The 27,485-nt window shown below is 43.5% G+C and overlaps 1 protein-coding gene across 1 annotated transcript; it reads right to left on the reverse strand.

Moving 5' to 3' along the window:
* On the reverse strand, positions 1-24,699 carry LOC125740023 (tripartite motif-containing protein 16-like). Its single transcript, XM_049010700.1, has 6 exons — positions 24,102-24,699; positions 14,387-14,482; positions 13,605-13,838; positions 13,274-13,433; positions 12,653-12,712; positions 1-995 (listed from the first exon to the last, which is right to left on the reverse strand). The coding sequence occupies exons 1-6, from the start codon at positions 24,690-24,692 to the stop codon at positions 463-465; spliced, it is 1,674 nt and encodes a 557-aa protein (XP_048866657.1). The 5' UTR covers positions 24,693-24,699; the 3' UTR covers positions 1-462.
* Between the last annotated feature and the right edge of the window lie 2,786 nt (positions 24,700-27,485).

The following is a 27,485-nucleotide window of genomic DNA, read 5'->3' on the forward strand; positions in this document are numbered from 1 at the left end:
TTCTGGGCAGCGCGGAACCGGGACATTAATGGGATAGAATAGGAAGCCTTTATTGTCAGTGTACAGGTAGCAATACAATATATAGACAGAAATATAAAATATACATATAGAGGGGAGGGGAAAAGCTCCCCTTACTCATCAGGCTTAGATTTCATTACATTTAATTTTATTCAGAATCAGAATTCACTCTATTGGTACAACTGCATGTACTATGAATTTGTTTTGGCAGTTTAGGTGCATTTACAGACAACATAGAACATAAGTCAGAGAAAAAGAGTAATTTTGCATGTTTGTTCAGCTTACAGAACCCAATTACTTGTTTTATTAACATACGTCACACTGCAGACAGAGTAAAAAGGGTTATACTGGTTAAAAAGCAGAGATTTTACCTTTTTGCCACGGAGAAGCAGCGACATGTGACACTCTGATACGGTAAAAATGATTCCTCCAGCACACAGTGAGCTATCCCAGCATGCACAGCGACACGGGGGAGTTATAATAAACCCAAAACCCTGGATAGAGGGGTTCAGTGAATGAGGAGGTGAAGCTGTACAGGAGGGTCAGTCCATCAGAGGAGACTCTGTAGAAGGACAGAGTACCAGCCGCCTGGTCCAGATACACTCCTACTCTGCGGGAGACTGAGGGCTTTATGGGTATGACAGTCTCTTTCTTATTGTGCCAGACAGAGTAACTGTCAGGAGAGCAGATCAGCATCCATGACTTGTCATTGAATCCAAGCAGACAGTCATAACTCCCTCCTTTCCTCCTGATTCCTTTATAAGTCACTCCTATCCAGACGTCATCTCCACTCCACTCAGCCTCCCAGTAACAGCGACCAGTCAGACTCTCTCTACACAGAACTTGGGGCCAGTAGTCAAATCTCTCTGGCTGGTCAGGATATGGCTGCTCTGCCCCCCGTGTCACCTTCCTGTTCCCCTCTGACAGAGACAGGCGTCTGTGTGCTGTGTTGGGGTCCAGCGTCAGCTGGCAGGAGTCTGTAGGCAAGAGAAAGAGCGATTAATCCCATGACGAAGCCCAGCATCTCCATCATTATCACTGTCACACCTCACACACTCACTCACACAGAACTCGCTCCAATACACACATTTTATTCCCAATATACTCATGTAGCCGCCAGAGTCTGCGGCGCTCCAGCTGCCCCCTGCGCTGTGAGACACGCCGCGCTGAGAGACTCGCTGGGGACCGAACTGCACTTTAGCCTGCGCTCTATTATTCTGTACGATGCATAAAATATAAAAAGTCAAATATGTGAAATACCTCAGGAAATGTTGGACGCCCGCGCGACGCCGGCGGGAACACGCGCCAAAATAATGCGCGTGTTAAACTAATGGCCTTAATTACAGGTAAATAAAATTACAAACAGCATTCATCAAACATATTAACCATAAAATCATACGACAAAGATTACCACTAAAAGTGAGTTTCTCTTTAGATCACAATATGAATTTCTTTTAATCCACTTTGGACACACACCTCTCTCCAGCAGCGCGCCGACGCGACGCTCCCAACGCGGACGCATCTAGGCTGGTTCTCTGCAAAGCGCAGCACTCGCGTATTACACCGCGTACGTGTACATGATAACGTTCATATTTCTCTGGTCAAGCTGTGCACATGCGCACGTGTCCTATTTAAGTATTATTAGTAGTAAATTATTATTCTGATATTCCCTGCACACGTACTACAGCCGCAGTACTGTAGTACTGTTGTACGTTTTACAAATTCAGAGCGGCAGTTCACGGGGCTGCCAACTTTGATCAACTGGCTGGCGTGAGATTTTCAATTCGGGACAAGTCTGCACACATATGCATACACATTTATATGTATATGCAAACTACAACAATCCTCATCAAAATAATCTATGTTGGCGTTTAAAGACGAATTTGGAGTGCGGCAGGCGGTCGTCCGCGGAGGAATAAAATGCATCATAAAAGTCTACACAAACACGTCCGCGGAGAGGTACCAGTCTGGCCGCCAAATGTTTTTTGTGTCTTGATTCCGGCTTTGTCTGTGCACCTACATGAGGATAACAGGACGCATGCGCGACGTGCAGTGCCACCAGAAATTGGGGTGGCAGTATGGTCACGTTTTGTCACGGAACATTTTCTTTACTTACGGTACAGATAGTATTACAGTAGCATTTGATTTTTTTAAGAATGAGTGTCCAGAAGAGCTGTATATTTTCACAGACAAGAAAAAAATATTCCGAACACTATTGTGTCCTTCTTTGTACAGCATCTTCAAAATTCAATGGCAGTATAAGTTTCTAAGAAAGCAGTGTCATGCGTACAAGGTACAATGAAATTCTAACCTGAAATTCTTACTTGCCTACTTTCATAAGCAGCATTATTTTTCATACAGTTCCATCCATCCATCGATTTTTTTGCCACTTATCTAATATATAACATATAATCTATATATAATGTGGTATATATTATATATAATCTCTCAGAGTATATATATATATATATATATATATATATATAGAGAGAGAGAGAGAGAGAGAGAGATTATACTATTATATACAATCTCTGGGTCTGCCCCCAGACCTCCTTCCGGTTGGACATGCCCTGAAACACCTCCCCAGGGAGCCGTCCAAGAGGTATCCTAGAACCATCAACTGACTCCTTTCAATTCAGAGAAGCAGCGGTTTTACTCTGAGCCCGGATGTCTGAGCTCCTCACCCTCTCTAAGGCTGAGCCCAGACACCCTGCTGAGGAAACTCATTTCTGCTGCTTGTATTCGCAATCTCATTTATTCGGTCATCACCCAGAGCTCATGACCATAGGTGAGAGTAGGAACGTAGATCAACCGGTAAATTAAAAGCTTCACCTTCCATCTCAGTTCCCTCTTTTTCCAAATTGCTGCACTGTGATCAAGACTCTGAGATCAAAGTCAAATTGAACTTTATTGTCATCTCCACCATATATAAGTATAGAGAGAGATGAAATGGCGAAGCTCAGGGCCCACAGTGTAAACATAAACTTAGTCCAATATAGAAAACAAGACAAGACAATGTGCAAAGGACTTACAGGAGAGTGCAACTGAGGAAGAGGAGTAGATTGTGCAATATACAGTAATGTGCAATATTGTTAGAACTATATTAAAAATATGGTTTTTTCTGTAGTCAGTTAGACCTGAATTTACCATCATGCACACTGTAACAGCCTGAGTTCACAGTGCAAAACAGTGTATGATAATAGTAGTAACAGCAGTAACACGTCTAACATGTATAACAGCTGAAAATAGGAACAGAAGCAGAATAATGGGGCAGACAGAGAATAATGGGGATTCTTATTATTGCCCCCATGTCAGAGTGACAAAGTGTTAAGTGCAGCGCTTAAGGGTCGGTCTGTGGCCTTTAGTTATGGGGTAAAGGGGGGGGGGGGGGGGGGTTAAGGCAGTGATAAGGCAGAGTGAGGGCTATGTGAGCACTTCCCTCGTCATCCAGGGCCTTTGGTCGGCTCTCGTGGTCATCGATCACAGAGTTTATATACACCAGCTGGCCACACTCTTACCGACTGGTTTGTTGTGTTTCAGCAGGGATTTATACACAGGAACCATGAACGCAGTGACATGGTCTGAGTAGCCGAGGTGGGGGGGAAGGGCCTTGTAGGCCTCACAAACGTTTGTGTGAACATTGTCCAGACAGATTCTCTCTTTAGCTGGGAGGTTCACATGTTGGAGGAATTTGGGTAAAACTGGCTTCAGATTTGCTTGATTGAAGTCTTCAGCAATGATGAAAAAAGACTCTGGATTAGTTTAAGGACCTAGTTGTAGGATTGGAACTCGGTGGTTAAGTGAGGAGTGTCTGTTTAGAGATGCTGCAGCAGTGCTACAAAATTAGCAGCTCACTGTGGAGGCTGCGATTGTACAACATTTTCCCCCAGCTTTATTACACATCCATCCATCCATCCATTTTCCAAAACGCTTATCCTACTGGGTCGTGGGGGGTCCGGAGCCTATCCCGGAAGCAATGGGCACGAGGCAGGCAACAACCCAGGATGGGGGGCCAGCCCATCGCAGCAGGTAATGCATGATGAAATTATTCATATACTTTTATACTAGCCGAAAGCGGGAGAAAAGAGAAGAGAAAGAATAAGGAAAGGACAAGAAAAAAGAATGAAGGAAAGAGAGGGAGAGGGCAAATACAGTTCAAAGTCATTTTCAACACTTTTGCCTAGAATCAAAGCTAGAACTTTATATTGGATGCCAATTATCAACTAAAAGAAAGTCTTTATTAGGTTTTAAAATTATATTGATTATGCTTTGGCATAATTTGGCAGGAAGTACTGAGTTTATTATGCTCTCATTTTATATTTGCCGTAAGAAAGGAGCAAGATTTTCAGTGAAAGGTTTATAAAATTCTGAGGTTAGACTGTCTGTTCCCGGCGATTTATTATTTTTTAAGCAATTTATTGCTGCAGACATCTCAGTTAAATCAATTGGGACGTCACAAAGTTCACGATCCGCATCAGTTATTCCCATGATGTTTGAGAAGAAATCGAAAATCTTCAATCAAGACTAATGACATGCAAATTATTAAAGTACTCAGTGCAGAATTTGGCTATTTTCTTGATGTCATCTGCAGCATTTCCATAAATCCTCTCCCGCATAATGCAGTTGTTCCTGACTTGCTGACTTTCCTGCCTAAAGAAATAGGCTGAGTTCTGCTCACCTTGTTCAAGCCATTTTTTGCCACAATCTAACAAAGGCTCCTTCTGCCTTATGTTTATATATGATCATCCAATTTATTCTGTAAGTTACCTCCTACATTATTTTCTGTATCAGTAAGACGGTTGACTGGTTTGCAGGTTAAAGCAGTAAATCTCATTTATAATTTAGTTTTCTTCATCTCTTCCAATTCACGCCAAGTCACTACTAAACCTTCTGACAAATTTTGTTACATCATGTTATTATTGCAATACTTTTTTTCTGTATTGGATCTGTTCTAGTGTAAGTCAATTATTCATTCTGTATTTAAAATAGCTACTTTATTTCTCAAGATTGAACTGTTTAATTTCCCGTTTGAAGATATTTTATATCCAGTAGACGATGACAAAGATTGCATGTTCTCCCCATGTCGTCGTGGGGTTTCCTCCGGGTACTCCGGTTTCCCCCCACAGTCCAAAAACATGCTGAGGCTAATTGGAGTTGCTAAATTGCCCATAGGAGTGCATGTGTGAGTGAATGGTGTGTGAGTGTGCCCTGCAATGGGCTGGCCCCCCATCCTGGGTTGTTCCCTGCCTCGTGCCCATTGCTTCTGGGATAGGCTCCAGACCCCCCGCGACCCAGTAAGGATTTTCCGGTTTGGAAAATGGATGGATGGATGGATAGACGATGACAATATGGATACATGGATGTCAATGGCTCGGTGGTCAGAAAATGGTGAAGGTATAATGTTTGTTTAAATATTTCCTAATTCATTAGAAATAAGCCAAAAATCAGTTTGTGACTTTTTTTATCTCTTGTTTAATCTCTTCAATCATTTTTTTCTTTTTTCAGAACCTGTCATCATGACTATGTATAGTTATTGCAGTCACTGGATGATTAAATAAAACCAGACAGTAGTAAAACTGCATGTAGTTCACACTACACGGTAAACAAAACAAGTCGGCTTGCAGCTCTAATCAAAGCGTGTTCTTCAGAGCGCCATCTTGACTCCCTCCTCCTTCTACATTTAATGCCACAACCTCATACTAACACGTCAGACTGGAAACGAAGGAACCGACCAAGATGGTTTTCTCACACTGCCCCCTGGTGGACATGACCTTCAATCCTCCAGATAGATGCACGCGCGCAGGTGTAGTCGTGTCGTGTGAAGTCATGGCCCTAAAGCACAGACTTAGGAGATGTTCAGTGTCACAACCAGTTTGGGGAAGACTGCGGGTGCCGTCTTAGGACAATATTAATGAAGCAAACGTGAAGGAAGCCCCCCCCTGCCCCGGACCTCACTGCTCATAGATACCGTAGCTCACACAGGATAAGGATGCAGATAAAAGGTCTTGACGAGCTCTTACTGAGTGATACCAAAAGTTCCTGCTACCCAAACAAAGCAAGGGCAGCCTCCCTGCTTTCAGCATTACAGTGCATGATGACATCTAAGACAAACTGGGCCCTTACCCCCCCGCCCCCCACTTATTTGGTTTATATCCCCTGCTGCAGCTACAGCCCACACTAGGCAGTGAGGAGTAGCCCCAGTGTCAGCCATTCCTGCTCTGACTGACTTCAGAGGGAACAAATTGCATCAAAGCCCACAGCTACTCTCTCTCATCTGACTCCTGTTGTGCGTCACCTACACACTGGGTCAGACAATGTGTTTAATACGTTAAACTGATCTATACTGAATATCAGGTCTGTGGCTGGAAAATCATTATTAATGACTGATTTTATTATCAAGATAAACCTTGATTTTTATGCTTTAAACTGAAATGGGGTCAAATGAAAACTATGCAGCAGCCCTGATCAAACCAGCTACTCCTACTTGCCCTTTATCAGTGAGACTAGAGCACTTAGGGAAGGAGGTGGAGCAGCCGCCTTATTTAATGGGTTTGAATTATTTTTACAAGTCAGGCACTACTTTCTGTCAGAAGGGTAATTATGAATCTGAATGAACAGAAATTACATGTGGAGTTTCTAAAGGGTCCGTTATTGGCAGTGGGCAGTGGTGGCTTAATGGTTGTTGGATTGAATCCCCGACCAGCAAGGCACCGCTGAGGGACCCTAAGCAAAGCACTGCTCTCTGGGCGCTGAATTAGCTGCCCCTTGTTATGTCACCATGTCACATATGGGTTAAATGCGGAGGACACATTTCGGTGTTGTACACTGTGTGCTGTGGTGTGTCAACACTGATCACCAATTACAATTCTAATCCTCACCAAGCCTCTTTGTTCAACATCTACATGCTTCCATTTGCTCAGATTACGGAACACTATAAAATCTCTGGAACACTTAAGGCCATGTTGTTAGTAAATTCACAACAAATAATAATCCATTGTTATGCATTATAATCATGGCTTTAAATATTTATCAAAAGGCATAACACATTATAGGCATGCTTATTATGCATAATGAATTATTTAAGAAGCTCTCATTTTTAATGCACTATAAATACCTTCATAATGCATTAAAATGATCGGTATAAGCATTAAGGATGCTTTGTATTGCATTATGAAGGTATCTATAGTGCCTTATAGTTGAGTGTGTCATAAAGCATTCATAAAGCATTATAATGATGGGTATAATATGTTATGCTTTTTTCATAAATATTAATAGCTGTGTTTAGAATGCTTTATGACTGCAGTATAATTAAGCAATGACATATGAGAAGATACTCTGATATATCATGGCTGTGATTCGGTCAAAGGCACAATGGCAGCTTATAAAAACTTATTCTGGAACAGAAAAGAACAAATCCCACAAAACGGAATACATATGAACCTTTACTCTCACTGTCACCTATGTTCATTTTTTAAACACTAGATTTACCGAGTTTTTATTCTCTGCTGAGAGTCCCAAGGTGTTTGTCACCCCTGCTGTGATTTTCGCAGGTCTTCAGCCCCATCCTCCTCCTGCTTTTGTTGTGCAAACACACCCATTACCTGTGAGGCCTGGCGCATTTGCATTTTTTACTCAGAGTAGCTCAAATCCAAGGCAGGCTAAACCTCTGTGTGTGACATGGAAACCTTCACAAAAGTCTGCCATATCTATACCAAATATCCCACACGCTGACTGACCTGCAAATATGAAAGACGCACATTCACAAAATATATGGAAACACAAGTCTGTGTTATTTATAAAACAAATTGAGTGAAAATAGAATGAAATGAATAAAATGAAAACATGCTAACACTTCAGTCTCCAATGCATGTTTGTATATAAATGTCATAAGCTGAGTGAAGTCATGGTCCATGGTTTTTGACATGCTCATACACATACAGAATAAAATGTCATTTCATTTTCATTGGCCATCACTGAATTATAACACCAAAAGTGAATTTTGTTTTTGTGTGATCTCTCCAGCTTTGCATGTTTGGCTGTTCATGTAAAAATTGATGTATCCGTGCCTCAGTTCCAGGTTCATCTCTTCGTCATCTTTCTGCCTTTTGTCTCAGTGGTTACTGTCCCACACAGTCTGTCTATCTTTCAAAGTCCGTGTTTGCAGCGTTTGAAAACCCAGTGACCATCATCCCTGTATTTGGCAATGGAGTTCCTTGGCTAGAAGAATCGGAAACAATCTTCTTTTTCCTTTCCACCCTGTAGATGCTTTGTACAGAACGTAGGCATTCACGGCCACCAAGTCCAGCATGTTGTAAAACACAGCTACTGGCCACTTGCTTGTTGCTGCTCGTACTGAATACATGCGCGCCATTCTAAACACTGACGTGGAGAATTCCTCTCCCTGTGCAGTGTCCTTTGCCAATGGAGGAAGTTCACGGCAAACGTTATTCACCATGCCCAGTAAAGTGAAGCAGTCTGTGTGACAGTGACAGTGAGGTGAAGAAATTGTCCGTTGTGACATTTCTCCCGTCATCCAGAAATGACTCCATCAGACTCATGACCACGTTCTCTGCCAGCCTTCACCAAGAACTGTGCTGAAAGTTTCACTCCAGGAGAACACATGAACATAGATGTACAGCTGTTCTTGACCAAGGTTCATTGTCCATGCAGTATATTTACATTTACATTTACAGGATTTGGCAGACACCCTTAGCCAGAGCGACTTACATAAGTGCTTTGAGACTCTGCAATGAATTTCCGATGCTAGCTCAATAAGGACCCCAGCTACGAATACTATCTCTGAGAACGCCATTGAGTAGTGCAGAATTTTTATTTTATTTTATTTTTTTAAAACACACACCAGAAAAAGAGTCGAGTAAGAATATAGAAGTTCTACGTCAGGTATTTCTGAAAAAGAAAAGTTTTGAGTCGTCGCTTGAAGACATTCAAGGATTCAGCTGTTCGGACATCTAGGGGGAGTTCATTCCACCAATTAGGTGCCAGGACAGAGAAGAGCCGAGATGCGTGTCTTCCTTGTGCCTTGAGGGGAGATGGGACCAGTCGAGCAGTGCTGGAGGATCGGAGAGATCGTGGTGCAGAGCGGGGTGTGATGAGGTCCTTTAGGTAGGATGATGCCAGAGAATTTTTGGCTTTGTATGCGAGCATCAGTGTTTTGAATCTGATGCGTGCAGCTACAGGAAGCCAGTGGAGGGAGCGCAGCAAAGGAGTGGTGTGGGAGAACTTGGGAAGGTTGAAAACAAGACGAGCAGCTGCATTCTGAATCAGTTGGAGGGGACGGATGGCGCTCAGTGGTAAACCCGCTAGAAGCGAGTTGCAGTAGTCAAGGCGTGAGATGACGAGGGACTGGACGAGTATCTGGGTAGCCTGGGTGGAAAGAAATGGACGTATCCTCCTGATGTTAAAGAGGAGAAACCGACAAGAGCGAGAAAGACTGGCGATATGTGAGGAAAATGACAACCGATCATCTATGGTAACTCCAAGGTTTCTAGCAGAAACCGAAGGACGGATCAGGGAGTTGTCAAAGGAGATCGCAAGGTCTTGGAGGGGGGATGAGTCAGCCGGGATGTAAAGCAACTCAGTTTTACTAGTGTTGAGTTTTAGCTGGTGAGTGGTCATCCAAGATGAGATGTCTGCCAAGCATGTAGAGATCTTAGTGGAGACATGAGTGTCTGAGGGAGGGAAGGAGAGGATGAGTTGAGTGTCATCGGCATAGCAGTGGTAGGAGAAGCCATGTGAGGATATAACTTCGCCAAGAGATTTAGTGTAGAGGGAGAATAGGAGAGGGCCAAGAACCGAGCCCTGAGGGACACCAGTGGAAAGACAACGTGGAGTAGATGTGGATCCATTCCATGTCACTTGGTATATCGCATCCAAGCCGGACAAATTTGGGATCAAGTTCTGGATGGCCACGGATTTGGAGACCAAATACGTCTGCAACGTGTCCCCTAACTTGGGAAAGGACCCCAGTCACCAGAAAAGGGAGAGGCTGGCAGAGAACATGGTCATGAGTCTGATGGAGCCATTTCTGGATGACGGGAGAAATGTCACAACGGACAATTTCTTCACCTCACTGGCACTGTCACACAGACTGCTTCAGCGCAAAACAACACTACTGAGTACAGGGAATAAAGTTTGGTATGAACTTCCTCCAATTTCAAAGGACACTGCACAGCAAGAGGAATTCTCCGCGTCAGTGCTTAGAAGTGGCAGTGTCTCCTTGACAATTTATGCACCTAAAAAAACAAGATTGTGTGTGTTCTGAGTTCCTTTGACCAAGATGTGGCGATCTGTGAAGGCAGAAAGAGGAAACCCAACACGATAACAGACTATAACCACATGAAGGTATGTGAATGTGTGTATAATTTTACATCAGTGCTACAATGTTTTCTGATATGTACTATACAGGCCTATATAGAAAGAAGGTAGAAAAAAAGTAAATACACTCAAGACTCTCTCTCTCTCTGCTGTTATAGTGTGGTGTAAATGTGTTGGACCAAATGGCGCGCATGTATTCCGTAAGAGCAGCAACATGCAGGTGGCCAGTAGCTGTATTTTACAACATGCTGGACCTGGTGGTGGCAAATTCCTACGTTCTGTACAAGGCATGTACAGGGTGGGAAGGCAAAAGAAGATTATTTTTGAGTCATCTAGCCAAGGAACTCCATTGCCAATTTATGCCACAAAAGGCTATGGGGACAGAGGAAGGCTGCTGCTGTGCCAGGACTTGTATGGACAACTCAGTGTCAGGTACAGGAGAACTGCAACAGAAACCGCAGCACCAGTGCAAAGTGTTACAAATTCACTTGCGCCAAATGCAGGGATGATGGTCACTGGGTCTGCAAACACTGCAAAGTTTGAAACAGTAAATTTTTTTAATAAATAAAACAGACTTGTGCTTCCATATATTTTGTGAATGTGTGTCTTTCATATTTGCAGGTCAGTCAGCGTGTGGGATGTTTGGTATAGATATGGCAGACTTTTGTGAAGGTTTCCATGTCACACACAGAGGTTTAGCCTGCCTTGGATTTTAGCTGCTCTGAGTAAAAAAATGCAAATGTGCCAGGCCTCACAGGTAATGGGTGTGTTTGCACAACAAAAGCAGGAGGACAATGGCCCAAGAAACTCTCAGCAGGGATGCTAGTAGGTGTTAGGCCCAGGGAATTTACGCAAATTCGCGTAGATTTGGCAGTTCTAGTGTTGAGACGCAGGCAGGTTCTGAAAAGGCATCAAGTGACAACCAGCCCAGCACCGGCTCCATGTTGGTGGAAATGAGGCATCAGTACAGTGTTCCCAGGTCCAGCCCAAGGTCTGCTTAAGATCCACCCAACGGAAGCTGAAACCAGCCCAATAAGAGAGAGAGAGAAGGATTTCTCTCTAAACCAGATACGGAAAAGCTTGTTCATGTGCTTATTTCCAGCAGGCTAGACTATTGAAATGGTGTCTTTGCAGGTCTTGGTAATAAATCAGTCAGACAGCTGCAGCTCATCCAGAATGCTGCCACCAGAGTCCTCACTAACACCAAGGAAGTGGAGCATATCACACAGGTCCATAGTCACTGCACTGGCTTCCTGAGCATCATAGGATTAATAATTAAATATTACTTGTGTACAAGGCACTAACTTCCTTGAACCTTGTGAAGCATCCAGACCCCTGAAAGTTTACTCAGTGTCCCAGAATGAAGACCAAACAGGCTGAAGCAGCTTTTAGTCTCTATGCTCCCTGTCTGTGGAACAAACTTCCTGAAGACCTGAGTTCTGCTAACACTGTCAGCTCATTATAATCAGGGCTTAAAACATTACTGTTGCTGCTTTGTTTCAATAAATTAAATTAGCAGGAGTTTAGTTATATGCTGCCTCTACAATGTCACTTCTTTTTAGTTAACTGTTTATTTGCTTTTTGGGCTTTTAGACTTTTTAAAATTGTCTTTTAAATTGACAATTGTCACGATCTCGCTGGACGCGGGTAATCGCACAGGTGGGCGAGCGAGTGGAAAGCAGGCAAACAGGCAGGATTCAGGGAATACGGGGGTTTAATGGGGAGACTCAGGACTGAAAACATCTGACGCCGACTAACATCAATGACAGACAAAAGAAACAGGTAAGACCAGGACTTAAATAGGACGGGACTAATCAAAGTAAGTGGACAAAGCTGGAGACGATCAGGGAAGCACACGTAGGTAATCAGGGGGCGTGGCACACACGAGGAGTGGACGAGCCGGGCATGACAACAATGAACATGTTTGTAAGTCCCACACCAAAGTTCCGAAGTACTGAAAAAGTATCCCAGCTCCAATGGTGCTTTTGGTACTGGAACTTCTGGTACTGGTACTTGACCGGAAGTCAATGGAAAAGGGAAAGAACCAAAAGCACCGTACCTGGTGCAGTGGAAAAGCACCCTGAATAAACTTGCCTTACTTAGCAATTGGATTCAAAGTCCTCTGAGATAAAAAGCTCATGTAAATGTGAAAGACCAGGAGGCAGCGGGAGAGAGAAAGAGAAGCTCCTCTAGCAGAAGAAAATGAAACACAATAAAACACAATAAAACACAGTAAAACACAATAAAACACACTCCAGCTCATACAGGGAGAGAGAAGCGAGTGTGTGAACAGACTCACAGTGTAAGAATTCTGCTCTGGTCCTGGGCACTAATACCGGTAGGACGGTGTCTTTGGTAACTAGAAGGAGACAGAGAGAAACAGGGATGTGAGTAAAAGGAATTTCCTTGTGGGAGATGGACTTCACTCACTGTGGAGATAACAGCAGTGGGGTATTATCATTATGAGGGACAATAACAGGCATTTTAACAAACTGCAAATCATGGTAAATTACACATAATACATATTTTTGGTTTTTGTAATGTAGAAGAAACATGTTTCATGTAATCTGGGTTTTGCAGCCAATAGAATGTGAAGCTCTTTCACCAGTTATCACAAAGATTTAAACTTATTGAAAACAAACTGACTTGGTCACACAAATGTGAGGCTGACTGTACTGCATACTCTCTCTGCATGGTCTACATCGGGGGGGGGGGGGGGGGGGGGGGGGCAATCTTACCCGCAAAGTGCCAGTATGTACGCAGGTCTTTGGGGTAACCTTTAGGTCAGCTGTTCAACCCCAGGTGTGAGACCCTTCAGCCAATCAGTCCTCTAATTAGTAATCCAGCAAAACCCCACAGACAGCCCTGATTGGCCAGCCCTGGTCTATATTAACATGAACAGACTAGAAAATGTATTAACCTGGGTGATGGATCTCTGCCATTTTCATTCTGCAAACATTCTCCAGTTGGTCTTTCAGCTCAGAAACCGCCTTCCTCAAATTCCCAAAATCAGATCTTGGACTGACAGAGATTCTGGGTCCAAATCCAGCTTCAGGAGTGACAGGAAGAGCCTGGCGCCTCTACAGACACACAGTCTGATTAAACAGCTTCATCAATACAAATGTGTATTGCAATCTAATTAACAGAACCATTAATATCTGACCAATGACAGACTAGTTGAAATACAAATGACAATATGCGTCCATTTGAATGCTCTGGTTTTCTTATTGCCAAAGTAGCTGTTCTGTTACCTGGAGGAAATGGATGTGATCCTCTGTGTGTGAAAGCTGCTCCAGCTCAGAGTGTCTCCTCTTCAGTTCATCAATCTCCAGCTTCAGTCTCTCCATGTCTCCTTCAGCCTGACTCACTGCAGCCTTCTCCTGATCTCTGATCAGCTTTGTCACCTCAGACCGTCTTCTCTCAATGGAGCTGATAATCTCAGTGAAGATCCTCTCGCTCTCCTCCACTGCTGACTGTGCTGAGGTCTGTTGGTAATACAGGGAGCAGTGGACGGTAAATTACAATTGGCCCCTTTTGAGACTTTGTGAGCTGACAGGAGGTATAAAAACAGCACAGGGCTGGGGTTTGGAGCGTCACCATGCTGGATGCCTCAGGTACTGAAACCCAGCCAGCACTGATTGGAAATGATCACTCATTAAGCTCATACACTGTCAGCTGCAGGGATTTGGCAGAGACTGGTGGCTATATGGGGCAGGTTGGTTGTCACTATTAGGTCTCAGTTTAATAGGTGACTTTTTCTGTGTTTATTTGCATTACGCTGGGTTGTGAAAAGTTGCATTTTTCTCAAATGGGCCTTTAATGGTATTTTTTTAAAATAAATAAGCTACTACTGCTGCAACACTTGGTTAAACTCTGTAATCCAGCAACTTTATCCCACTGACCCAGAATAACCCAGAGCAGCATTAATTTGATTAATCCGTGGAAGTCTGTAAATCTGCAATCTGTTGAATCTGAGAGAAGATTCAATATGATCACAAGCCAGGTGTTATCTTCTCCTCAGGTTCATACTCACTGTGAATGAGGCCACAGCCTCTCTCAGCTCCTGCAGCTCCTTCTCTCTCATCTGAATTCTCTGCTGAAATTCCCTCTGTGTTTCACCCATTTGTTTCTACAGATAGGAAACAAGACGACAAAACAAGTTTGTTTCATTAGCTGAGATCACATTCATTTATCATCTTGTCCAGGGTGGACCCCAGCCTTGGGCCCTATGCTGCCTGGGAAAGGCTCCAGGCACTCCCCCTGACCATGACCTGGATTACCAGTTAGGACATGGATGGATGGATGGATAGATGGATGGATATTCATTAATGATTTATTGACTGTAGGTATGATTCAATGGACATAGACCCTTTGGTCCTGTTTCCACCTGGTATTAACATGCGTCCTGGGTGATCCAATCACAAGTGGACAGCTCTAATTACCCAGGACGCATTGAAGATGCATTGAGATCCGATCACTCAACCCACATTGGGAGGTGGTCTGGGCTGCATATGGCCACATTCTTATAGCAATGTGAAGGCGAATGTGTCCTGGGCTGCACTGCAGGACCGGCTACTCAACTGACGTCCTATTAGATTGATGTCAGATCGCATGTCAGTTGAGAATGGGCCACTGTGTAGTAAACTGTATTCTGAACAACAATAATGCAGGGGTGCATGCGCGAGTGCTGACCCGCGGCAGTGACATTGTGTATGTTTGTCTACTTCGTTGCATGATAATTATATTTGACAATACGCTGAGTAAGATTGCTATAATTATTTTTGCCCTTGTAATAGTTTGGGATATTGTAAGCGGACATGGAGGAGAAATGTGTTACTTGAGGCATGGTGATCCGGTATCCAACGCTCGTGTCTATACCAGGGAGGAACTACTGAATCTCCGGTATTCCCTCAAAGGACCTCCGAAATTTCCCCTTAGCCCTCCTGGAATAATCTATCCTCGATGGAGCATTAAGAAGAAGAAGAAAAGAGGATCAAGAGGTGGGATTCGGAACAGGCTTAAATGCCGTGGAAGCCGCTTCCCCTTTCCGACAGTAACTCTTTCCAACGTGAGCTCACTACTGAACAAAATGCATGAACGTGCTGCACTGATAAAGTACGATAGGGATTTCAGCAAGGCTAACCTGATCTGTTTTACTGAGACATGGTTGAACGAGGATGTCAATAATATCAGTTTAGATGGATATTCTCTAGTTCGCTGTGACCGGGATATAATACAGACGGCAAAGCGAACTGGAGGTGGACTGTGTATGTTCATAAACTCCAGCTGGGCAACAAATATCACGGTACGTGACATCGATTGCACCACTCATTATGAATTAAAGACTGTTTCATTCAGACCGTATTATTTACCTCGTGAGTTTGGTCAGATAACAGTGATCTTGGTGTATGTGCTGAGGCCAGACTTTAAACTCGCGGCAGAGAGGATTGCTGCTAAGTATTATAAGGCTCTACATTACTCTGCTGATGATCCCGTCTTCCTACTGGGAGATTTTAACAGATGTGATATCTCTGCATTGCTGCCTAATTTGGAACAATATGTCACATGTCCGACAAGAATGAACAGAACTATAGATTTATGTTACGGGAACGTGGAAGGTCCTTATGCTTCCCGGTCCCGCCCACCTTTGGGACTGTCAGATAACAACGGCATCCACCTTTTACCAAAGTATCGACAATCCTTAAAAAGAACTAAACCAACTGTTTTGCACTGTCAAGCCTGGACAGAAAGCTCGGTGGACATACCGAGGGGCTGTTTTGAGGCAGCGGAATGGGATTTGTTTCTAAGCGATAAGGACTGTCAGAGCAATTATGAACTATTAAATGACACCGTAACTAGCTATATTAATTTTTGTGTGGACTCAGTAATTGGAACAAAAGAAATTAAAATCTACCAAAATAACAAACCATGGGTTAGTAAGAAACTTAAATACTATCTAAATGTGAAGAAAATATCTTTTATGCAGGGTGATGTCACGGGACGCGGTCGGGCGTGTTCAGGGTGGTACGGCCGTAAGCGGCGATCGTGCATGCAAGCAGGCAGGAACGGGCAGACAAGCCGTAATCAGGGCAAATACGGGGTTTATTTAGGGGATCCGAGGCAGGGAACAGAAGACGCCAACTAACATCAATGACGGACAAAGGACTCGGGTAAGACACGGACTGAAATACACAGGACTGATTGAAAATAAGCAGACACAGCTGGGTACAATCCGGGAAACACACGTGAGTAAGCAGGGGGCGTGGCACACAGGAGGAGCCGACTAGCAGGGCATGACAGGTGACTTAGGAAGAATAAAGGAGCTGACAAAGGACACTAGACGATTAATAAAAAAGCCCAATTGAATTATGAAGACAAGGTTGAGGAGAAACTGAAGAGTGGTAATGCTAGAGATGCATGGCGAGGGCTGAACAAAATGATGGGTAGGGAGCAGAGACAGACTGTTCAGTGTGACGACCCCGCCCACCTTTCAAATAATTTAAACATCTTCTGCTTCAGATTTGATAAGCATGATTTTAGAAATGAGTGTGACGCTGTTTGTTCCAGACTGACCCATGATCCAATGATTATTCAGGAGGAAAGAGTGATCACTGTACTGCAAAAGGTTAATCCTCACACAGCCCCGGGTCCAGATGGGCTCAAAGGGAGGGTCCAGCTGGCACCATCTATCCCGGAAATGTTCCAGCTGTTTCTGGACTCTAACTTTTATCCTTGGGCCTGGAAGACAGCGATCATTATACCTGTACCAAAAACTCAGTACGCAAAAACAAAAGATGACTTTAGACCCATCGCTCTCACACCCCTCCCCAGCAAATGCATGGAATGTTCGGGATGAACTGACCAGGTAGCAGGATCGTTGGACCCCATGCAATTTGCCTATCGAAACCACAGGAGGGTGGAGGATGCGACACTCACCCTGCTAAATAGCATTTACAGTCATCTGGACAAACCCAACACTCATGCTCGTATTCTTCTTATGGATTTTTCCTCAGGCTTTAATACAGTCCAGCCACACCTCCTCCTTGGGCGTCTTTGTGACCTGAAAGTGAGCGGTGGTCTCATCCTTTTCACCAGGGAATTCTTGAGAGACCGACACCAGCAAGTCTGTATTAAGAACTGCCTCTCTGATGCTCTTGTCCTAAACACAGGTGTCCCCCAAGGATGTGTACTATCTCCCCTGCTTTTTTCCATATATACAAATGAAATTCAGTGTAATAGCAGCCACCTTTCCATGCAGATGACATGGCTTTAGTCGCCTGCCTTCGAGACTTAAACAGCTCTCCCTACCTTCAGTATATCGACACCCTGGCTTTGTGGTTTGACAACAGCTTTCTGGATCTTAATGTAAGCAAAACCAAGGAGATGTGGCTGGTGAGCAGCAAGACAGGAGGCGACAAGAATGCTGTGGCCACCTTCAAGCCAGTTAGTATGAAGGGTCAGGAAGTGGAGCAAGTCACCGAATTCAAATATCTTGGGACAATAATAGACAATCAGTTAAGTTTCCAAAACCATGTGGATTATGTGTACAAGAAAGGAAGACAGCGTCTGTCTCTTCTGAGGAAGCTCAGGAGTTTTAACACCAGCCAGTGCAGAATGTCCATGATTTACAAATCATTGACTGAGAGTGTGCTGACATTCAACATAGTGTCATGGTATGGGCAACTTTCGGTTAAACAGAAGAATATATTGGCACAAATCGTAAACCAGGCTGGGAAAATCATTGGACATAAACAACATCAACTCTCCCACCTGTACTCATAGATTTTGACAAAAAAGGCACAACAGGTCTATCAAGATTTCACTCAGCCACTTCACTGTACCTTCCAATCATCAGGCAGGAGACTTGTAGTCCCATTAGCTAGGAAAAAAGGCTACAAGCGGTCATTTATCCCATCGGCTGTAACCATCCTGAACAAAGACTATTTTTCTTAGATAAATTAATTAGCAGCTAGTTTTATTTTATTGGTATCTTATGTATTTTGTTTTAAATGCATTTATTTATGTAAACTTTCTCGCTTGGAGTAAACTGGACTGATACTTTTAGTTGCATTGACATATGTTCATTGTGTATAGTGTTGCTTGTATTGTGTGTTGAATTCGTCACTGTCAAAGATGAATTTCCATCTGATGTAAATTTGATGGACATTAAAGATGTATTCTATTCTATTCTATTCCATCTTTTCTCCTGCAATACTGAAAAATTAGAATCTGCTGGGATGTTGGTTTAATATTTAATATCCTCGTGTGTGCCACGCCCCCCTGATTATCCGCGTGTGCTTCCTTGATCGTACCCAGCTGTGTCTTGTTATTTTGATTTGATCCTGTCTTTTTAAGTCTAAGTCTTGTCTGTGTCCCTGATCTGTCATTGATGTTAGTCGATGTTCGTGCTTCGTTCCCTGATTAAACCTCGAGTTCTGCCCTGTATCCTGCCTGCCTGCCTGTCCGTGCGCTACCCGCTTTTCGGCGAACACAACAATTATTAGTCATTATTGTGTCCAAGGTTCAGTTTAATTGTATGAATACATAATATCAGATTTGGGTGAGGGTATTACCCAATAATCTGTATAATTTTCCCAGTATAGAGACCAAGAAACAAATGATTGATGAGGCTTTGGTCAATATGCACAACCCTTCACCATAGTGGATAACGCTGGATTTAGGGAGTTTGTGGGGATCCTGGATCCAACCTACATTCTCCCATCCAGGCAAACATGAAAGGGTTTGGTGACAGAAACATTTAAGATAGAAAAAGAGAAAGCAAAGGAAGAGGTGAGAAAGGCCAAAGCAGTAAGACTAGCATCTGACATGTGGACATCAATACATATGGAAGCTTATTTAGCAGTCAAATGCCATTTTATAAATGATAAGACTGAGCTGTCGACCGTATTATTGGGAGCAGGAAAATTCCCAGAGTCTCATTCTGCAGAAAACATGGCTGCATTCGAGGCAGCCTGATGGAGGAGTGGGGAATACAGAATAAAGTCCGATGGCTCACATTGATGCTGCACAAAATGTGATTGTCTGTGTCAGACACACAACCTGCATTGTACATGCACTGAGTTTGGCTGTGAAGAAGGACATGGATCAGACACAAGGACCCGATAATATCAGGTCCAAGGTAAGACAGATTCTACGTGACCTACTTCAGAACCAGTAAACTGCTAGAGAAAGGCTTTGTCAAATCCAGCAGCAGATGGGCAGCCCCACTCTGAGAATGATTACAGAAGTGGAAACCAGCTGGAATATCACCTATTCAATGCTGCGATGATCACATGATCAAGGAGAGTCGGTTGGAGCTGCATTGGTCACTCTGAAGACAGAGCTCACATAGCATAATGACACTGGCCACACTGCTGGGTCCAAGATATAAAACTGCAGGTTTCTGTAGCCAATCTAATGCTCAGGCTGCTGTACCGAACTAACAAAGAGGCAGATGTGACATATAAGACAATTAACCAATAACAACAGTGCAGGGAAAACAGGCAACAAGTGCAGTAACTTATATTAATGAACACAAGACTAGGAAAACTCCCACAAACACTGAAAGTAAGAAACACACACAAGGAATTCAATACTTAGAAAGTACAGAAACATGTGGAACATAATAAAACAAGGGACAAGCTTCACAAGGAGAACAGAGAACTAATAAACACTGGGAAGAACAGAAAAGCAATAATTAAATGAAAGAGGTGAGGTTGGTTCCTGACCTGCCTCAAACCCATGACCAGCTGGTCCCAGCCTCTGTGTCACACACTCATCCCAATGAGCCAAATGCAGCCATGTGGGGAAAAGGAAGAACACACTAGGGCCAAAGACGATGAGAGGACAAAGGGGATGGACAGCGATGGCTGATGGCCACACAGGGAAGAGACACAAGGACAGGCACTGAGACGAAGCTTCATTATTTATGTCAAAGCTGCTCCACGCGTTATTAATATTAGTGAAATGTGCAGGTAAAAATTTACAATAATGTAAAATTAAAGCATGTAGGTAAGAATGTGTGTTCAGTAGCCTAGCAAATGGATGTGTGAATAGAAACATATAATAACAGTGTCATTGTTTATGTAGTTTTATATTGGGCTGTCCGGGGGCTTGAATTCCTGGTTAGATATTCAGTCCCACTCCAGCCCTGACTACTTTTACTTCACTTGTTCCAAGTCAGACATATAATTCAGCATATCAGACAAAACAATGAACCTCTTTGTTAATATTTTCATAAATTTTGAGCTTCACTGGTTATCATTAAAAGCCAAAATATTATCCTATGGCAACCAACACAATGCTTTAAAGGCTGAGCCCTTTAACCTTGAATAGAAAAGTATTAATCTACGTATTTCTTAGTACTGAAAGACCTTTTTTAACATGTACATTTGTACTGTGTTGATGTAGGTAAGGTACGGAGGTAAGGAGCACACACTGAGTACAGTGCCTTACCGCACCCACCACACGACGAACCACCTCAGGGATGAGAACCTGAGTGCAGCCGTACAGTGGGTGACACCTCAGCACCACACCAGTCCTAATGGAACAGTGTGAGTTTTATCCGGTGGCTGCAGTGCCAATCCTGCAAAACACCTCCTGATGCAGTATAAAAATGCATGTGGATAATGTGAAAAGTTAAACTTTATTGTGAAAATTATATTTTATAATAATGATTGTCTAATGAATATCGCAACATTATTACCAAACTTAATACGATATGTAAATTTTAAAATTATACATGGAAGGCAGGTGTTATTATGAAATGTAATACCTTTTATGAAATTATTTAAAAATAAAAGGATACATTATTGAAATATTTATCATTTTATTTATATTTTTTGATATACTTATTTATTTTATTTTGAGTATCATGGTGTTCCATACAAACATCTCAGGCGGTTTAGTTACCCTAAAATGTGCTAATAGCTTCTGATTTCTTCCTGTCCTTTTAATGTTCAGCAGATTCTGCATATGGACGTTACTGTCGAACCTCGTTACTACGTACAAGACGGGATATCAAAAACATGTCCGTTATAAGCACAGAACGTTGTAACCACTCAGTGCAAGATGGATGAAAGAACTCACGAAATATCCATGTAAGTGATAAAACTTTAATAGAACAGACCCTTAAATTGACTACAAAACAAACAAACACATTATTACTTGTTAAATAATTCAACAAAGCTCATTTGGATCCTTGAAATTTTCCTTAAATTACTCACGATTACTTAGTGCCGGCCGGCGATAAACGGCAACGAAAATACACAACGGCTGGTCAAAATAGATTTTTAAAATAAACATTTGCATCCAAATTGGCATTTGGCCTGAAAATATTAATTAAATATTGGTCAAATTAATTATTTCTGCTTTCGTTTTGGAGACATTTTGACACGTGCTGAATGACAAGAGGAAAAACGTACGGGGCGCCCTGCAGTTATTACCGGAGTCCGGCCGTGACGGAATAAAGCCAGCATTGCCAAGCAACGCAATAGACAAATGTGCATTGTCGGGCGAAGATCGGGTAGATATAGGTAGATGTAGCGACATAAGTTGTGGTGGGCGGGGAGAGCGCTGCACGTTGTAACGATGGTTAGTTTTCGTATTTTCTCTAGAAATTTGGATGTTGTATCGAAGTTTACGCTGTAAGGGTGTACGCTGTAAACAATGGCTGCTATTGGAATAATACATAGGCTAAAACGGGAATTAGAAACCTGTACGTTGAAAAAGTTGTATCCGGGTACGTAGTAACGAGGTTCGACTGTATTTACGTGCTTATTTAAGTTACTTTGGAAAGTGAGATCCAGTTACAAACGGATGGTCAAGATGGATGTGGAGACGCATGTTAGAACCGGAGCTTTTGACTCAAGGTGTTTTAATAGTAACAATAATTGATACTTTCACTGATCCATCCATCCATCCATCCATCCATTTTCCAAACCGCTTATCCTACTGGGTTGCGGGGGGTCCCGAGCCTATCCCAGAAGCAATGGGCACGAGGCAGGGAACAACCCAGGATGGGGGGCCAGCCCATCGCAGGGCACACTCACACACCATTCACTCACACATGCACACCTACGGGTAATTTAGCAACTCCAATTAGCCTCAGCATGTTTTTGGATTGTGTGGGGAAACCAGAGTACCCGGAGGAAACACCACGACAACATGGGGAGAACATGCAAACTCCACACACATGTGACCCAAGCGGAGACTCAAACCCGGGTCCCAGAGGTGTGAGGCAACAGTGCTAACCACTGCACCACCATTCCGCCCCCACGTTTAAAATTTATGCTTTATAAATTAGGATTTTGCCATCTTTATCATTTGACTCTCTGCCAGCCCCCTGGAGGACGAGCTCCCCCTTTAAGTCTGGCTCCTCCCAAGGTCTCTTCCTATGTTTCTCCTTGCCACTGTCACCTCTGACTGTCTCTCTGGGGACTTTGAGCAGAGATAATGTAAAGCGCTTTGAGACAATGTAATGTTGTGAAAATACACTATAAAAATACAAATTTATTCTTTTTTCTTTAAACAGTTTTTTAAACTCCCCCCCCCCACAACTGGCACTCTGTAGGTGAGAGCCAGCTGGCTGCAAAGGACAGCCACCTATAGTAGGACCCGGAGAGCTGGGGGCTAAGGGCCTTGCTCAGGGACCCCCAGATGTACCAAGGCCAGGCTTGAACTGACAATCTTCTGATCATAGGCAGAGAGGCTTAGCCCACTCAGCCACAGGCTGCCCCAGAACTATCACACTCTGGGGGTTTCATGTTTACTGCACCATTCTCAGTAAACTCTACACACTGCAGTGTGTGAAATTAAAATCCCAGGACGGTGGCTGTTTCTGAGGTGATGGAGCCGCTACTCTTATGCTGAGTCCATTTACCTCGGAGGTCGGAACTCGGAGCTGGGAATGACGTCACAGACGAGTTAAACACGTTCCAGTGCAGCCAGTCGGAGAGCAATTTAGCAAAACCAGGGACCAGTTTCAAAAAGCAAGATTTCTTGTTTAGCCAGATTACTTGTTGGATTTAATGTGTCCCAGTTTAAATGGCCTTTTTCTTCATTGACTTATATTTAGCCCGACAAGCTGTCTGGCTAAGCAAGAAATCCTGCTGGCTGAAATGGGCCGCATTTCCAGTCTGGCTAATTGTTAGCCATTGTTAACAATATCATTTGGTAACAACACATTCCATGATATTTTGCACACAAAAACACCATACAGTAGCAACACCTCCACAGATAGCAGCTATACAGTACTGTGTGTATGACTGATTTAATGAGCTAAAAATAAGACATAAGTGCTAATAAACAGTATAAAAGTACAACTTTAGCTTCTGCTGATAAAGGGCACGGCCATCTTGAATTCTGAGGTCAGGGTTCTGTAGATTCCTCTGACTTCAGTGGCCTGTACTACTGTGGCCCTAGCGAGTTCTTCTGTACTATGAAGGGTTACTGGCTTGTCGGGGTAACTTGTCGGATTTAAGGTACCACAGTTTAAATTGACTTCATATTCGTTCACCTACATTTTTCCCAGACTACCTTAAATCCGACAAGTTAGTAACCCTGCTAGTAAGACCGGATAAGCAGGTCACGACAACTTTACCGAACCAGACTTGTTCTGAGTGTTTCGTAGCAATTACACTAACATGTGTTAAGACAAAATCCATTTATTTAAAACTAACTTTTAGATAATAACAATAATTGATACTTTCACTGATCCCTTTGGGGAAATTCTTTTAAATTAGCCTTACCTGTATCTCCGCCCTTCCTGTAGCAGCTGAGACTGTATCATGGCCTCTGTGTTCATACATCGAACAGAGATAACAGATACACTGCTGGTCGGTACGGCAGTAGATCTCCAGGGGTTTGTCATGCTGGGAACAAACCTTGTCCTTCAGATGGCCGATGGCATCAATGAGCTTGTGCTGTTTTGCATGGTGGAGTTTATTGTGAAGCTGCAGGTCAGTTTCACAGTAGGAGGCCAGACACACCAGGCAGGACTTGACAGCTTTGTGTTTTCTCCCAGTACAGACGTCACACTCCACATCTCCAGGTCCAGCATACTGGTCAGCAGGAGTAGCTGCTTGTAGTCCAGTCTTCTTCAGTTTCTCCACCACTTCAGCCAGCATGGTGTTTCTGCCCAGAACAGGTCTGGGTATGAAGGTCTGTCTGCACTGGGGGCAGCTGTAAACTCCAACATGATCCTCCTGATCCCAGCAGCTCTTAATGCAGCTCATACAGTAACTGTGTCCACAGTGAATAGTCACTGGATCCTTTAGTAGATCCAGACAGATTGGACAGCTGAACTCGTTTACATCCACTGCAACTCTGGCTTCTGCCATTTTACCACAAACACTGATAGGATTCAATTTCATTTTTTCTGATAGTCGTCTGTGTGTGACAGTGGGAGGAGCTTTCTGCTTGTTAGGCTGCAGCAGGTGTGGTTTTGGACTGAGGCCAGACTGAGAAGAACAGACTGGACAAACAGTGGAGCTGGAGTTTATGAACATTATACAAACTGTACCCAAAGCGAACATTTATTTATCTTTTATAAGAATAACAGTTACTGACATTGTTTTTCTGTAAACAAACTATAATCCTACTCTTTGATTTTGTACAGTAGATAGAAATTAGGTATAAAGGTATAAGAGAGCAGATCTACTGAGAATGAATTTCTGTGTCTGTTTAGAAACATGTTTGGGATCATGTGGTTTCAGGTGAAACATGCAGGGATGTGAAATTATAGACAGACTGTGTTAGGATTAGACAGAACAAGCTTTGACAAGTGCTGTCAATCCACAGATTTGTTTTTTTACATTCTTCTATATATAATATTCATGATAATAAAGGGTGTAGCACATATATGTCATTTCTTCCTTTTCTTTCTGTGTGTTTGTGCTGGGAGTGTATTTGTGTCAGGAAGGAGAGTCAGGTGACCAGGTTCAGAGTGATAATTTTTATCAACCAAAATAATTCCATACTCTAATAATGAAAATTTATTCTAGATATTCATTGAACACTATTAAGTTAAAGTCCCATATTTAAGCCAAAAGTTAATGGACCAGCTTCAGCCATCCCCAGGAACAGAAAGATCATATATTTAAAAAGTATCCAATTAATTCCAAAAACCCGTTTATCCAGTACAGGATTATGGGACACACACATCACAGGAAGCACAGGGCACAAGGCAGAGACACCCTGGATGGGATGCCAGTCCATCACAGGGCAAACACTCACTCACTCGCTGAGGACAATCAAGAGACACTAATTCACCAAACTGCATGATCTTGGAAAGCAGGAGGAAACCTGAGGAAACCCACAGGAACATGGGGAGAACATGCAAGCTGAACATGCAGAACCAGGAGTGGGAACCACACCCACAAGCCTGGAGGCGTGAAGTGAGAGCAGCTGGTCTGAAGTCCTGAAGGGAGCTGGAGCGCCATTTCTTTGGAACAGTGTGGAGCCGTCCTCCATTACTGCTTATCCTGTACAGGGGGGTGGGGAGCCTGGAGCCTGTCCCAGGTGGCACAGGGCGGGGGACACGATGGACAGGATACTAGTTTATAGCAGAGCACACAGTCACACATACAGACTCACACTAAGGGCAGCTTAGAGATTCCAATCGGCTGATCGCAGTTTCATGTTCTCCAAAGTAGGAGGAGAAAGCCCACATTGGAAGAACATGCAAACTTCACACATACAGCAGGGGGGACAGGAAACAAGCCCAGAGACAGAAGTTACACCCCGAGACCCCACACCCCCCCACAATCACACATACTGTTAGGATTTATTTAAAAAATTATTTACATTTTAATGCTACAAAATTATGACTGACTATGAACTTCATATTCCAGAACTGTGTTGGAATCTATGCTGACTTTAAGAATGTTACCTTACAGGATTTACCTGTTTCTGTGCCCTGTACCTACAGTAAGGAGGTGTGATCTCTGCTCCTTCAAAGCAGACAGACTCACTCGCATATGATTACAGTTCTAGTACTTAGCAGATACTGTTACCGAAAGTGGTGAACAAGTGAGGCAAACATGACACTGCAAACATGACACTGTAAACATGACACTGTAAACATGCTGCTGTCAAGGTGCTGCCTGGGCACTAGTGCAGCTAGGCTGGTATTTCTGGGCTCCACAGACATTACTGGCGGTTGGTGTCGTGGTCACCGGGATGAAAGACTCGTGCAGCAGGTGTTTGTCAGATAACAAACAGGGACTTACTGGGATCAGGATGGGAGGCTATGGAACAGGCAACACATAAGGAACCACATCAGTGATCGAACTGGGGAACACAGGACCAGGAAGCACTTAAATGCAGGACTAATGATGGAAGAGACTGGAGGCAGCTGGGAGTGTTTAACACGAGGGCTGGAATGAGACGTGAGACCAACAAGCAGCAAACATTGCCTCTTAGAGCCACGTCAGGGAGGAGGCGGGACATTTAATTACATTTTTATATAGCGCATCACAGAGTCGTCCCAAGGCACTTTACATAGATGTGTAGTCATACATTACAACATCATTAAAGAGAGTAATACACAAGGGGAAAAAGGAAAGAAAGATATTAAATAAAGAAAGCCAGATGACAACGGAGGAGAGGAACCAAAAAACCCCAAATAAGGAGAAAAAAAGACCTCTGGGGGTCCATTGTCAACTGGCTAACCAACCCCCCCAGGCAGACTAATATTACTGAGAACAGAAAAGAGTGGAGCTGCTTGCTAAAGGCCGGGTGTGAGGTGTGATTAAAGTCTGTCAATAAGCCTGTTCTCCACACTGGCCTGTGTAGGGTGGCACTGAAGGCTGCACCCAGGATGACACAGTTAGCAGGTCCCATTCGCAGTGTCACCCCTCCATGGGACTGAATCAGGACTCCAGCTCAGATGGTGCCCCCCCTGGGCAGCACCTGGAAATGTGGGGAGGCAGAGAGCATGGATGGTCAGAACACGCATTGACACATAAATGGACAGACATAGTGGATAAAAATGGCATTGCTTAATGTGACAGTATGCCCCAACCCCCCACCCCACCAAAAGCATGCGCTCCGGCCATGAAGTCCAAGGGGGTTCGACAACAGGGATGGAACGAGACTGGACTCTGGACTAGACAGGGGACGACAGAACAGAT

This window comes from Brienomyrus brachyistius, chromosome 4, assembly GCF_023856365.1.
Source record: "Brienomyrus brachyistius isolate T26 chromosome 4, BBRACH_0.4, whole genome shotgun sequence".
Classification (NCBI taxonomy): Eukaryota; Metazoa; Chordata; class Actinopteri; order Osteoglossiformes; family Mormyridae; genus Brienomyrus; species Brienomyrus brachyistius.